The sequence below is a fragment of the Brassica napus genome, unplaced genomic scaffold (assembly GCF_020379485.1).
Source record: "Brassica napus cultivar Da-Ae unplaced genomic scaffold, Da-Ae ScsIHWf_570;HRSCAF=852, whole genome shotgun sequence".
NCBI lineage: Eukaryota > Viridiplantae > Streptophyta > Magnoliopsida > Brassicales > Brassicaceae > Brassica > Brassica napus.
In genome coordinates, this window is record NW_026016631.1 from 21,839 (window position 1) to 35,572 (window position 13,734).

Consider the following 13,734-nt stretch of genomic DNA (forward strand, 5'->3'; position numbering starts at 1 on the left):
TCGTTTGATTTCTTAAAAAAAGGAAAAAAGTCCAACCAATCGCGGGTCTCATGGGGTCCACGAAATAGTTGTGAACCCGTCTCTTACGCGTGAACCTGCAAGACTCTGAATTTACCTTTTTTGTTTTGGGAAGCGTGTGAACCTGGGTTTAAAACCCTCAATGCAGATGGTCTTAGACCATCTCCAATGGTTTACTCTATTTTATAGTAGTTTTTACTCAAAAATAGAGTAACCCTTAAATAGAGTATAGTTTCTCTCAATAATTTTACTCTATATTTAATTGAGAAATCGGCCAAAAAAACACTGAACTTTGCGGGAATTGCCAAAAGAAACCTGGACATATGGGCTAGCCAATAAAATCATGAACTTTTGTTGACTTTTCGGGTTTATTAAGAAACTTACGATTGACTGACCAGATTAACACACCGTTAACCGAGTTAACTGTTAATTAAGCGGACGTTTATTTTGGGTGTTAAAGTATACGACGTCGTTTCATCACTTTGTCTGATTAAAGACAAACGACGTCGTTTATATAGCTGTGTTATTAAAAATATGGGTTTCGTACGGCTCGAACTCGTGTACTCGGGTATAATGGTAGGGGTTTTTGCCACTGAGCTAGTGGACTTTGCGATAGATTTACGAACACAATTTCTTTTATTCTTCGAATCTGAGTTAAAGACAAATTAATGAAACGACGCGTTTTATATTAACTTTTTTATTAAAAAGATGGGGTTCCATCGACTCGAACTCGTGCACTCGGGTTTAATGGTAGGGGTTTTTGCCACTGAGCTAGTGGACTTTGCAATGGATATACGAACACAGTTTCTTTTATTCTCTTTGAATCCGAGTTAAATGAATCAAAAAGAAACGACGGCGTTTTCTCCTCCGATTGGTATAAACCCTAAATGGGCGAAATCATAAATCCAGTTCGCGATTCAAGCTCGATTCTTTTCGATCTCGTCCTTAAGAATCTCGATTCTCATCTCTCCTTCTTCGAGTATCGCATGATGAGTTCGGGTTGTGAGGATTCGTCTGTGAATACGATGGGAATTCGTGGTATCCCGGAGCAATGCGGCTGTGGTCGAAGAACTGGGATATACACATCAAAAACGAAGGTCAATCCAGGAAGAACTTTCTTTAGATGCCCAACGTTTCAAAATGTAAGTGTTTAATTTGATTGTGTTTAAGAAAAGAACATAAGATTCAATGGCTAGGTAGTCAGTGAGAAATTGTTTGAACAAAAAGATTGTGTTCATGATTTGTGTCTAGGATCACTTGTATAAATGGGTAGATGAAGCTGTCTACGAAGAGGTTCAAGATGCATTGCCAAAAGTTGAGTGCTTTGCATCAGATGTTATGAAACTTAAAATGGAGATCGAAAGCATGAAAACCGTGGAGGAAGAGTTGAAAGAAGATGTCAGGAAGGCGAGCAATGAACTTAAGAAGCTGAATGTGATCATGAAAGTGGGTTTTTCGGTGGTTTGTTTATGCGGTGTGATATGTCTTGTGTTGATCATGTTTGACAAAGCATATGGGTTGTCTATGAATAGCTACTAGGAGACTCTGTTTATGTAAGGCTATGTTTATGTAAGACTCATGGTTCATGTAAGGCTATGTTTTAAGACAATGTTTCAGTAATGTTTATGTTTTACTTCTTGATTGTTTATAGAAGGACAAATGAACACACCAATGAACAGACCATCATGATGAAAACACAAAGATAATAACCGACAGTTTCAAATTAAAACAGCAGGAAGAAAAGAAAGAAAAAGGTAGTTCTTGTTCCAAAAGCATTCAGACAGAGACACTATCATAAACAACACACAACGAAAGCATTCAGACAGAGACCATCATAAACAACACACAAGCATCTAAAAAAACCATCTTCCCCACGCTGCTGTCTGTGATGCTTCAGCTTGTGAGGATTGAGGAACTTCCCATCGTGATGATTGAGCTTGTGAGGATTGACCTTCTGAAGATTGAGGAACTTCCCATGCTGATGCTTGAGCTTGTGAGGATTGATTTTGTGAGGTTTGAGCTTCTGAGGATTGAGCTTGTGACTCGCCAAAGTGTAGTCCCTGCAACATATAAATGAATTGTTAGACACATTACCGAGAGCTAAAAAACAATGAGATAGAAACTAAGACCCTAACCTGATATTTCCTTGGTCTGCCTCTTGGTTTCTTAGGTGGACTCTCAACAAAAGCCTTCCGACATGTATTCTTGTAGTGCCCTTCTTCTTTGCAATTAGAGCAAGTCATTACCCTGTTCGCACGACTCAGCTTGGTAGTAGACACTGTCTCATTGGTTCCCTTCTTTCGATCATGGTTTTTAGGCCTACCAGGCTTGCCATTTCGATTAGGTGGTGGAATCACACCTAATCTATTGGTCCGAGGCCACTCTATCATCCCATTTACAGGTCTGATCCCAAAACTGTAGGTTTCACGCCACTTAGAGGTTGTGTAGAAAGGAGCAACAAATTCAGAGAGTTTTCTTCCCACGCCAAGGATGACCTTAGCAGCATGGATGCATGGAATACCATTCATTTGCCAGCTTCGACATGCACAAGTCTCATTCTCCAAATTCACCACGTAAGACTGGTCTCTATCTTCCACCTCAGTCTCTGGCCCAATTGCCCAACGCAGACTACATTCTTTTGACTTCTTCTCAACCCTGTCTAACTCTTTATGTGTCTTTGGGGTGAACCTAGTCTTCCTGTCCTTAGCCATCTTAGACCTATTGTAGTTCCTAGTCATACATTGGCGCCTAATCTCCTCTAACATGTCTAGCAGAGGTTTCTTCCTAGGCTCCCTGATGGTCTTGTTGAAGGACTCACACAAGTTGTTCAGATTATCATTACAGTAGGAGCCTATCTTGAAGAAAGCTCTAGACCAAGTCTCTGGCTTTGTCTTTATCAGAGATGCATGTGCGCCAGGATCATAGTTCTTAAGCTCGTCCATGTTGTAGTTGAACATACCAGGAGTGTAGCTCCTTGCAATGAACCAGAAGAACCTCTGTAACCTTAGATCTTTTCCACCTTTCCTCCAGTTCTCGTAGATATGGCGACAACACTGTCTATGCTCAGCTTCTGGAAGGAGAGTATGAACTGCCTTCACTAATCCCTACAAGATCAGAAAAAAAAAGAAATCAGAAACAAGAATCAAACATTCATTGAGTATCATGAAAGCAAAGTGTTTACCTTTTGTTTGTCAGACATTATAACAAAGCCGTTCCCATTTTCCAATCCCAAATCCAAGGCCAAACGCTTCACAAACCAATCCCAGTTTGTATCATTCTCTATCTCCACTACAGCCCAAGCAATAGGGACAATCCTATTGTCTCCATCTCTTCCAACCGCAGCCAACAACTGTCCCTTGATGTCCCATTTCAAAAAGGCTCCATCTAAGCCAATAACAGGCCTACAAGTCTTCTTCCATGCTTCCTTTTGTGCTTGGAAACACATGTAGAGTCTATAGAACCGCTGCTTGCTTCCAACCGTGGCTCCTGGTATGGTCTCAATTTCCATGGTTGATCCAGGATTGCTCCTCAATATCTCTGCTTGGTAATCCCAGATTTTATCAAAATGCTCTTCATGGGTCTTCCTCCTTTCTTTCATCACCTTCGTCTTGGCCTTAATGCATGAGTTTTCTAAAACTTCCATCTTATACTCCCTCAATATCTCAGCCTGTATCTCCTTTGCCGTGAGCTTAGGATTCAGCCTTAACCTCTCAGCAAATAGACTTGCAATTGCTGACCTCTTAAGTATCTTGGAATACCCTGTCCTCTCACACTTATGGTCATTGACGTATGTTTTTACCATCAACTTCTGTTTCCTCCTATCATACGAACAGTAGACCATCCAGGGACAAGGAGCCTCATCATCTCTCATCTCAGCGGCACATTTTGCACCCATCTTCAAGCTACTGGATCTGTAGTACTTGATGTTGTATCTGGTTTTCAGGGTATACCTCAGACAAGCATGTTTGAAGTCCTCAGCATCTGAAAATGTCTTGCCTAGCTGAAGGAGCTCCTCTGGATCAGTGTCTTCTCTGTAAGCTTGCGCAGGTCTCATCTCCTCTTCATTCTCATCATCTGATGACACAGGATCAGGGATTTTATCATCATCCCATGCATCATCATCGCCTTCGTCTTCATCAACCTCACAGTCATCATTTTTTGCTTTATCACCAAAATAAAGACTCAAATCTGTACAACCAACTTCCTCAATGCCAGCAATACCGTTCTCATCTTCCCTACCATCATCACCTATATCCCCAAATTCCTCAATCTGGAGAAATTCTTCTCTGTCATCACCATCATCACCTAGACTCCTCTCCGAGTTTACCTTCTGCTTCTTCGATTGTCTAGGAGACACAGGCGACCCGCCATATGAAGTTCCCCGCCTTGTCTTCTTCGCAACTGTTGATGCCAACATCTCAGTCTCTGGCCATTCCTCTCTGTCATCACCAGAAGGAGCCACATTTACCTTCTGCTTCTTCGAAACTCTAGGAGACAGAGTTGAACCACGCCTCGTGGCCTTCACCGGAGATGGCGACCCATATGAAGTTCCCCTCCTCGTGGTCTTCTCCGGAGATGACGCAGGCGACCCATATGAAGTTCCCCGCCTTGTCTTCGACGCCTTCGACACCTCTGTAGATGCCAACATCGATATCCCTTCAACGCTTTTACGAATCCTCGATCTCTCCGGCGATGACAAACTCACAGAAGCATCGCGTTCTCCACCCTTCTTCGACTCTTGAACCGCTTCGTCACTCCCGTAATCGAAATTCCTCATCGCTCCGAAAATCATTACCTCCCTTCCATTCCTTGTGAACTTCGTCTTTACCATCTCCTCACCATTACAAGAGAAATCCCCAAATCGATTTGAGAAATTAGGGTTACGTTCAAACACGGGTTTCATTTTGTTTGATTGAAATCAAACACATCTTTTGATCAATAAAAATAAACATGTGTGATAATCTTCCGAAAAGTCCACTAGCTCAGTGGCAAAACCCCCTTAGGACCACGAGTGCACGGGTTCGAGTCCAGCTAACAACAATTTTAATTAAGCAAAACGACGTCGTCTTGAGATTTTGTGTTTAACAAAACAACTGAATGAAACGACGTAGTTTTACTAAACGGAAGTAATTAACAGTGAGTTAACACTGTCTTAACTGTCGGTTAACGGTGTGTTAATCTGGTTAGTCAACCGTAAGTTTGTGAATTAACTAAAAAAGTCAACAAAAGATCTGGGTTTTATTGGTCAGGCTCGAGTACAGGTTTCTTTTGGCAATTCCCGCAAAGTTCAGTGTTTTTTTGGCCGATTTCTCGTATATTTAATTCTAAAAGAATCTGTATTTAATTTTAAAAAGAATATTCATAAATATACTATTTTTATTTTATAACTAATATTTTTTACTTACAACATTTACAAATTGATCTCTTATATTTTATTATTCACAAAGTTCTTATGAATTATATATTTATATCAAACATTTATTATCTTAAAAATTACATTACATTAGATTAAAACATAATACATTTAACTTAAACATCACCATTAGTGTATCTTTCCCACAAATGATCAATTAATAAATTTCGAAGCGCAAACTGAGCTTTTTTATCTTTAATTTTTCTAGATCGACCAAGAAACCTTTCAAATCGAATATTAACATCCTCTGGTGTTTGAACCTCTAGAGGTGGAGCTTCTCTTCCCACTTCAATTGGTGCGTCAAGATCATGTTCATCCTCAATTATCATGTTGTATAGAATTATATATGTAGTCATAATGTCATGTAACACATTTTTTCCCCAAAAACTAATTGGTCTTTTTACAATACAAAACGTGATTGGAGAACTCCAAATGCGCGTTCTACATCTTTTCTACAAATTTCTTGTTGTGTAACAAAATAGTATTTCTTTCGGCTCATTGGTTGGTGAATAGTTTGCACTATTGTTGACTATTTTGGATATATGCCATCAGCAAGTAATATCCCATAATATACTATTTTCTTTGAATGATATAACGAACAGGAGGAGGAATATCTTGGGTGAGATTGGAGAAAAGGTGAGAAGACTCCATCACATTGATATCATTGTTTGTGTTTAGCATTCCAAAATATGCATGGCATATCCAAAAAAGGAAATACTGAATTTTTGGAACAACTGAAGAAGACAACACAATGAGAATTCAGTGCATATTTTCAAGAGGAACGAACACAAATTTTAAAACGACGTGGTCAACAACATGAACAAAAAGCTACTCTTTCATCTACCTCATTTGGACAATAATTTAACAATCTTGGTGGATCTGGAGGCAATTTACCATAATATTAAATCAAAATTATCTATAATTTTAATTTTATGTTATGTTGCTTATTTCTAATTTTAGTATATGTTTTCTTTGGCTAATTTTATAAAATTATTTTTAATTTTAGTCCTTGTTTTCTTTGGCTAATAATAATAATAATAAGTTTCAAACGTTTATATATTGTGTTGAAGAGAATTATGTGTTGTTTGCATAATTAAATTACATAAATAGTTACAAAATAAAAAATAAAAAAATAAAAAGACTAAAGTATAAATAAAAAGTTTCACTCTATAATAGAGTAATAAATAGAGTTACTCCAAATATAGAGTAAAAAAAAGAGTTACACTATTTTAGAGTGAAATATAGAATGGGGTTGAAGAAATTTTTTTTTCTATAATAGAATTTGGTGTAAAAAATAGAGTGGAGTTGGTGATGTCTTGAGAAGTGTGTAATTTTTCTGATGGTGATGAAGTATGAATTTATCACTTTCCTTTTGTTATATTTCAAAATTTGTTTGCTCTTCCTAAATTTTTAATATCTTCTATTTTTGGTTAATTTAAACCAAAAATTTATAGATGTTCTTTTTGATAAAGATTACATATAAAGTTAAACCTAACTTCTAATAAAATCTTTTGAATATGATGGCTACAAAGTACAAACTAGAGAAAGTGGTTTGTGTAAAATATTAAGTTGGGAAAAATGAAGTTAATAGTGAAAATTAGGGTAAAAGAATATACTATAGATTTGGGAAAATATTAAGTTGGGAAAGTGATGACCCTTGTCCTTCAAAACCGACGTCAGAAACTCAGAGTAAGCACCATCACTGGTTTCTCTCAGTTTTTTTTTGGAAAAAATATGGTTTCTCTCAGTTTACGCTGTTGCTCACTGGCATAGACCACCCAAAATCCAAAATAAACGCTTGATACTGTGGAAATTACATTTACACGTATAATTTAATTAATTAAGTGATTTTGTAGTCACCTTTTCAATTTCTTTTTATATAAAAGTTGTTTTTTTTTTTTGCTAAAGTTATATAAAAGTTGTTACAAAATCGAACACCAAATCAGGCACTCCTAGGTGTATTGTGATATCTATAGTTTACAGAAAATGCACGTTCCGAAGGAGTGAAACTGAGACATCGTCTAAAAGAGGAAGCCATAGAGATGCAGAAACGAAGAAGATTCAGTAATCCCACTTGGTTTCATTCACTCTTATTAGATTCTTCCCTCAAATCTTGATCCGTACGGATACTTTTTCTAATATATATTCATGAATTACTATACAATATATACATAAATTTAAATCTGAAAAGAGTAAATTCATTCAGAGTTCAGAGACTAATCATAATGAATGCTCTTTAGATTCAGCACATGATAGGACACAGAGGTCGAGCCACCCCACGTGGAACATAATGACAAAAAAATCCACCTAACTTAGTTTTAATTTTTTTTATTTAATCACTTTACAAGAAAACGTATATATAAATTATACATTTTTCTAACATTTTATTTTATTAATCAGTATTATTAAAATAGAAAACTTTCCTTTATGTTTCCTTGATTTTTTATAGTATTTACGGCAATGCAATCGCCTTTTAATTTTAAAACAGTATTATGGTAATTATTTGAAATTACCAAACTAATATTTCCAAATGTCGCCAATCAATATCATGTTTAAGAGTACTACCTTAATATATTTTGCAACTTTTTATTTATAACTCATAGTCCGTTTCATTTAAATATGTATTAGAAGTTACTATTCCTAATATTACACAAAAATATTTTAAGCGAATAAAAGCTACTTAATGTTATATAGTAATTTGGTATTATATAATGAATCTATAAAATCATTATATACAATTTCGTATTCGAAATCTTTAAAAAATAACATTTATAATAATAACTTATCTTTCATGTTAAACTAATTTGAACCCGTATATACGTGCAGATATATTGTTGTTTTAAAAATAACATTAAAATATAAAATAAGTTATAAAATATATATATTTAATATCAATTTTTATGTATACAATATTATTTTGAAAATTTTATATTTGTTGAAAATTTTTTTTTGATGAAATTTTACAAATCATAGATTAATGTAGTATTTTGTTTATTTATTTAAAAATGCAACATCATATTAATAGTTAATTTTGAACATTAGTTTTATATGAATTAATACATATTTTATTAAAAACAAAATTTAGAAATTTTTATGCTAAAAATATTTTTATGTGACTAAATTATTTAATATTATATTTTAAAAATATTATTTTATATAATATATTATATTTCAGTTTTGTGTTTTATTTTTACTACAAAAATCAAACATAAAATGTTACAACTTACAACCAATAAACTATTTTTATTTTGTTTATATAAAAACTTAATATGATAGTTTTAAAAATAATTAGGATATACTATTTAATTTCAAAATTAATTTGAAATATATATATATATATAAAATATGGTCTAGATTAAATATGATAAACATTCAAACGATAATTTCCTAATGGAAATATATTTGTCTTTTCTTAGAAATGTTATTGTTTAGATGTATATTATTTTTGTTAGAAAATTTCATATATCAGTAAATTTAGAATGTTTAGTTAAGTTACTCATGACTGGTCTAACATAGACTTTTGTATGGTAGATAAAAAAATAGAACACTAAATTAATAGATTAGATGTCATATAGTAGGACTTTCAATTTATATTATAAAACAAGTATTAATAGTGTGCATCATAAAATTTAGAATATGAAATATAGTTCTTATAGCATGTTCACCAAATACAAAATAAAAAGTTACAGAACTTTCATTTATTGATAAAATAATATGTGAAATAAAATACTTATAACTTAAACTGTTATAAACTTTAAATGTTTTGGTTAACAATTATAAAGAGATAAGGAATTTAAGAATATACATATTTTGAAAAATTATCAGAAAATAACACATGAATAAATATTTGAGATAAACTCTTCAACTTTTGCTTTAAAGATGGACTGTATTACTAAGTCTTCTAGTCAAAGATTTCTAAACAATGAGAACTAGATAAACAAATATAGAAAAAGATACACAAGTAGAGATACAAAGTAAACTAACACATGTATAATGTGTATAGATGATTAAAGATATTTCATATAAAAGTTTCATGTTTACTTCTGGAATAGTTAAATCTCAAAGGATATAATCTTCATATTAATCCAAAAACACCACGCTTTATTGAATTGATAACGATTGCCACTTTATTATTATTGCTCCAGTAGGAGACATCGAGATAAGACAACTCTTTATATTGTTCTGTTGATACTAATATAGTCAAAGAGATTACCGTTATAAACAGTCGATTAATTAGAATTTCATGTTGCCTTTCGGAGTAATCATAGTTTGCAGTAAGAACTCCATCACCAACAAATAAAAAATCATTAACAACTAAAGCCAGTAAGATCCTTCGCCACCATCAGCTTCTAAATATGTCAACTATCTTTTCTAAATGGTTTATCTTTCCAAATCCATTGGAAAAAAATACACAAGATAACAATATCTTTTTTTTCGCCCAATTTAAAATAAATTAACAATAAAAAAAATCAAATGACCTGCAGAAAAAAATTAAACAAATCAAAGAAAGAGAAACAAAACAAATAAAAAAAGTTGATGTAAGAGCTGTAGAAGCTTCTGGCCGTCGGCTTGAAACTATAAAAAAATCTCTCTTTTTCTCTCTTGACGACGGCTATGATTTTCTGACAAGTGCATGTATTTTCTTCATCTCATATGTTTAGTCTTTAGTCTTGGAAGAAAATTTGAATACACTTCTAACTATGTAACACATTAAAAATATTCATTCTAATAATATAATCAAAACAATTTCCCTTTTATCGATTATCCTTCTCATTATGAGGAGATTTGCACCTGAACAAATATGTAAATGATCTGAATCATATAAGAATAAAATCAGTGACATTCAATATGTTATCTAATAAATTGAATATTAGTCCGATTATGTGGAGATTTTATCTATCGAAATTATAACAAAATTTGAGCAGTTTTTTTTTCCATATGAACTTGAATTAAGTTAGAAAGATACTAACATTGTTAAGTTTTCAGTTTGGAGAAATATTTTCACAACATAGATTATATCTTCAAAAATTGGGAATTTTTCTATCGCTGTTCACAAACTTATTTTCTTATTTACTATAGTATTCTTTAAAAGCTGTTCTATTATAATATTTGAGTTTAAAACAATGCTTTCATATCTGAAACAGATCCATGGTCAAACCAGTAGACCCATCGACCCATACATAATTCTGTTCTAATATAATAAAAATTTCCTTAATTCAAAATTCCATAATACTTGGTAAAACACAAAAAAAACATTATTAACCCACAATTTGATATCGGTAAATCAGATAAAACCCAAAAAATCTAATAAATTTTCTTTTACTAAAAATATATTTAAAATAGTCAAACATTTTAAACATTCCAAAAATGTCACGTATAATTTAGAAAATCTGCCAACAACTTTTAGAAATATATTTAAATAATAACTATCAACAACTTTTAAAATCTATATAACTTCTATGAAAACTGTAAGGTTTTGAATATGCATACAGTAGATACTTCTTTTTTTTGGCCACGATGCGTAAATGCTTTCAGCAAACTTTTTTCATATCTTGCAAGTTATCCTTTGATAACTCTATGCACATGAATGTAGATTTAAAAAGTCTATAAGCTGCAGATATGTAAACCTATGTTATAATAAAACATTATAAATTCAATAAATTTTAACAAAATAGTCAATAAAGAAAATTACTCTTTTTCAAAACGTTGATCAAAATCTAGTATTAGTTTAAAAAGAAAGAAAATAAAATTCTTTTTCACAATGAAAATAATATACTTGATCATTACTAGCATACTAACGTAAGTAATTAGACGTTTTCTACGCTCACATACAAAATTCTAATATTTTTAAGATAACACGACACTTCTACTGATTTAGAGAGACTTTTGTTATTCTTTTTCATGAATTTTGGTCATTATTAAATTTGGAAAAGCACAATGAACTATTTGAAAGCAAAACCCTAAACAGGGATTAGCAGAGATAGAACTATAAATACCAAAACTTAAGAAAATTTTACTTCAAATTTAAAAAAAAAAAATCCGGCGACTAAAAGCAATAATCCGGCGACTGTATCAGACCCACCATTACCTACCAGAAGATCAAGTTCTAATTCTTATCATTCAAACATGATATTTTCGATAAAAAGACCTGTAATAGATCTATGATAAGGAATACATACTTATGGAAGTTGCAGTGGGAACCACCAACCGAACATTTTCACCTCAAGATCTGCGAAAAAACTAGAACCAAATCTAGAAAAAGCTTTGATTTTTTTTCTATTATTTACTACTATATTTATGTTTAGTTATGTAAGTTAAACCTTTCATAACTTTGTGGTGTATGAGAATTAATTCTTATCGGTTTTAGTAGAATGATTTTTACGTAGTAATTTAAGATTACGATTTTGTCCATTTTTGTATCCAGATATTGTATACGAATATAAATGTTTAGATGTTCATTTAGACACTAATAAATCAGTATCGTGTTTTTATGCCAAAATCATAAAATCATGTTTTTCGTCAAAATCGCAAAACCATGTTTGTGGACTAAAGTCTAAAATCATGTCTTCCTGCCAGAACCACAAAATATGTTTCCAACCAAAAAACATAAAACATGTTCTCCCTAAAATCGGGAAATCAAGTTTCCTGCCAAATCAACAAAATCATACTTTCTCCAAAACCACAAAATTAAATTTTCTCGTCAAACCCTCAAAATCATGTTTTTCACCAAAACTATAAAATCTGATTTAACGTTCAAACTGCAAAACCAGAATTTCCCAAAACGCAAAAAACATCTTTCTCACCAAAGTCGTATAGTTGAAATTTCCTACTAAAACTGTAAATTGGAATTTTCTGTCAAAACTCTATAATCGGATTGTTCTATTAAAATTTCAAAATAACATTTTCCGGTCAAAATAAAAAAATGTGATCAAAATTTTATTTTTTAAAACTACAAATCATATTTGCTCGCCAAATTCACAAATTCACCTGTCAAAACCTTAATTTATATAATTATAATTAAATGTTACAAATATTTATTTAAAGTTCAATCTAAAAAATATCCAAATCTGATTTTTTTCACAAAAAATAATTTTAAATATATTTAGTCAAACAAAATAATTGATACGTTTTTAATAATATAAATCATATCTTTTTAGCTTTATCAACTAGTAACATTCAAATGTTATTATTAACAAAAACTTAGCATTTGGATGATATATCTAGGTATAAATATTAACTATAAAGAATCATATTGGAATGTAACATCCATATATTATGTTCAATTGCTACATTTAGATGTTGTATCAAAATGCAAAAACGAATATGGTCGACTTCTCCTTGACACTATTTGAGAACTAATTGTTTATGTATCATCACTACAATCATTATAAGAAAAAAGGTGCATTAGCCTTTTATAAATGATGACATGGATCATATTCAATTATGACATGATTTAACATAATTATAACTCAAAGTTAAATGATAGAAAATTCAAATTTAAAATAATATGTTTATGGAAATTACAATAATTTAAAAATTATATGCAAAATATTTTAATCTTAGATAAAATTTATCATAAACTTACAAACTAAACAATTTAATAAAAATAAATTAAAATATTCATTTATTTATAGTATTTTATATATTTCAATGTTTCTAATGAGAGTAAAACTGTAAGAAGATATTTCTTTCTTATATTTTCCTGATCAAATTGTTCTCTATATTTGTTTATGTTTTTATTATTTTTAAAAATATAGTACATGATACCATAATTAAGACATAAAATAGTAGAATATAAATTATCATATGCAAATAAATTTTCCTTATATTATAGCATTTATAATATTTTAAAATGGCAAATAAACTTTTTTACAAAATAATATGTGTTTCATATTTGCAAAAGATATTTATTCAAAAATATACTTCAAAATATAATATCACCTTTAGAAAATTGTCTCATTACCATATTATTTATAAATAATATAAAATTACTTTTGAGAAGTTATTACATGATGTTAAGATTATGGTAACACAATCAATTTATTATACATATATTTACATTTTTTAAAATTAGATATTTTAATATTTTTACTTTTTGTTGGATAATTAAATAAGTAAAGTTATATTCAAGTTTATTACTCAACATAAGGATAATCCTAATCAAGTTTCTAAATTGCAGAATGTATTAAACATTTAATTGCGATAAAATAATTTAATTGAATGATTAGTATTCGATTTATTAGGCTTAATAATTTTTCTATAAGTTAAATATTTTTAAATAAAACAAAAAGCTAAATTTATTA

The 13,734-nt window shown here is 31.2% G+C and overlaps 2 protein-coding genes across 2 annotated transcripts; one reads left to right on the top strand and one right to left on the bottom strand.

Moving 5' to 3' along the window:
* The first annotated feature begins 280 nt into the window (after positions 1 to 280).
* Positions 281 to 1,581, top strand: LOC125604579 (uncharacterized protein At1g43920, Chloroplastic-like). The gene is made up of 2 exons (XM_048774884.1): positions 281 to 1,160; positions 1,270 to 1,581. The coding sequence occupies exons 1-2, from the start codon at positions 906 to 908 to the stop codon at positions 1,555 to 1,557; spliced, it is 543 nt and encodes a 180-aa protein (XP_048630841.1). The 5' UTR covers positions 281 to 905; the 3' UTR covers positions 1,558 to 1,581.
* Positions 1,582 to 1,837: 256 nt separating this feature from the next.
* On the bottom strand, positions 1,838 to 4,795 carry LOC125604578. Its single transcript, XM_048774883.1, has 3 exons — positions 3,200 to 4,795; positions 2,154 to 3,122; positions 1,838 to 2,078 (listed from the first exon to the last, which is right to left on the bottom strand). The coding sequence occupies exons 1-3, from the start codon at positions 4,793 to 4,795 to the stop codon at positions 1,872 to 1,874; spliced, it is 2,772 nt and encodes a 923-aa protein (XP_048630840.1). The 3' UTR covers positions 1,838 to 1,871.
* Between the last annotated feature and the right edge of the window lie 8,939 nt (positions 4,796 to 13,734).

Excerpts from the sequence above, each read along its gene's own strand:
- LOC125604578 (XM_048774883.1), bottom strand. The coding sequence starts at position 4,795 with ATGAGGAATTTCGATTACGGGAGTGACGAAGCGGTTCAAGAGTCGAAG. Across the intron at positions 3,123-3,199 it reads TAATGTCTGACAAACAAAAG|GGATTAGTGAAGGCAGTTCA; the intron begins GTAAACACTTTG and ends CTGATCTTGTAG. Across the intron at positions 2,079-2,153 it reads GCAGACCAAGGAAATATCAG|GGACTACACTTTGGCGAGTC; the intron begins GTTAGGGTCTTA and ends TATATGTTGCAG.
- LOC125604579 (XM_048774884.1), top strand. The coding sequence starts at position 906 with ATGGGCGAAATCATAAATCCAGTTCGCGATTCAAGCTCGATTCTTTTC. Across the intron at positions 1,161-1,269 it reads GATGCCCAACGTTTCAAAAT|GATCACTTGTATAAATGGGT; the intron begins GTAAGTGTTTAA and ends ATTTGTGTCTAG.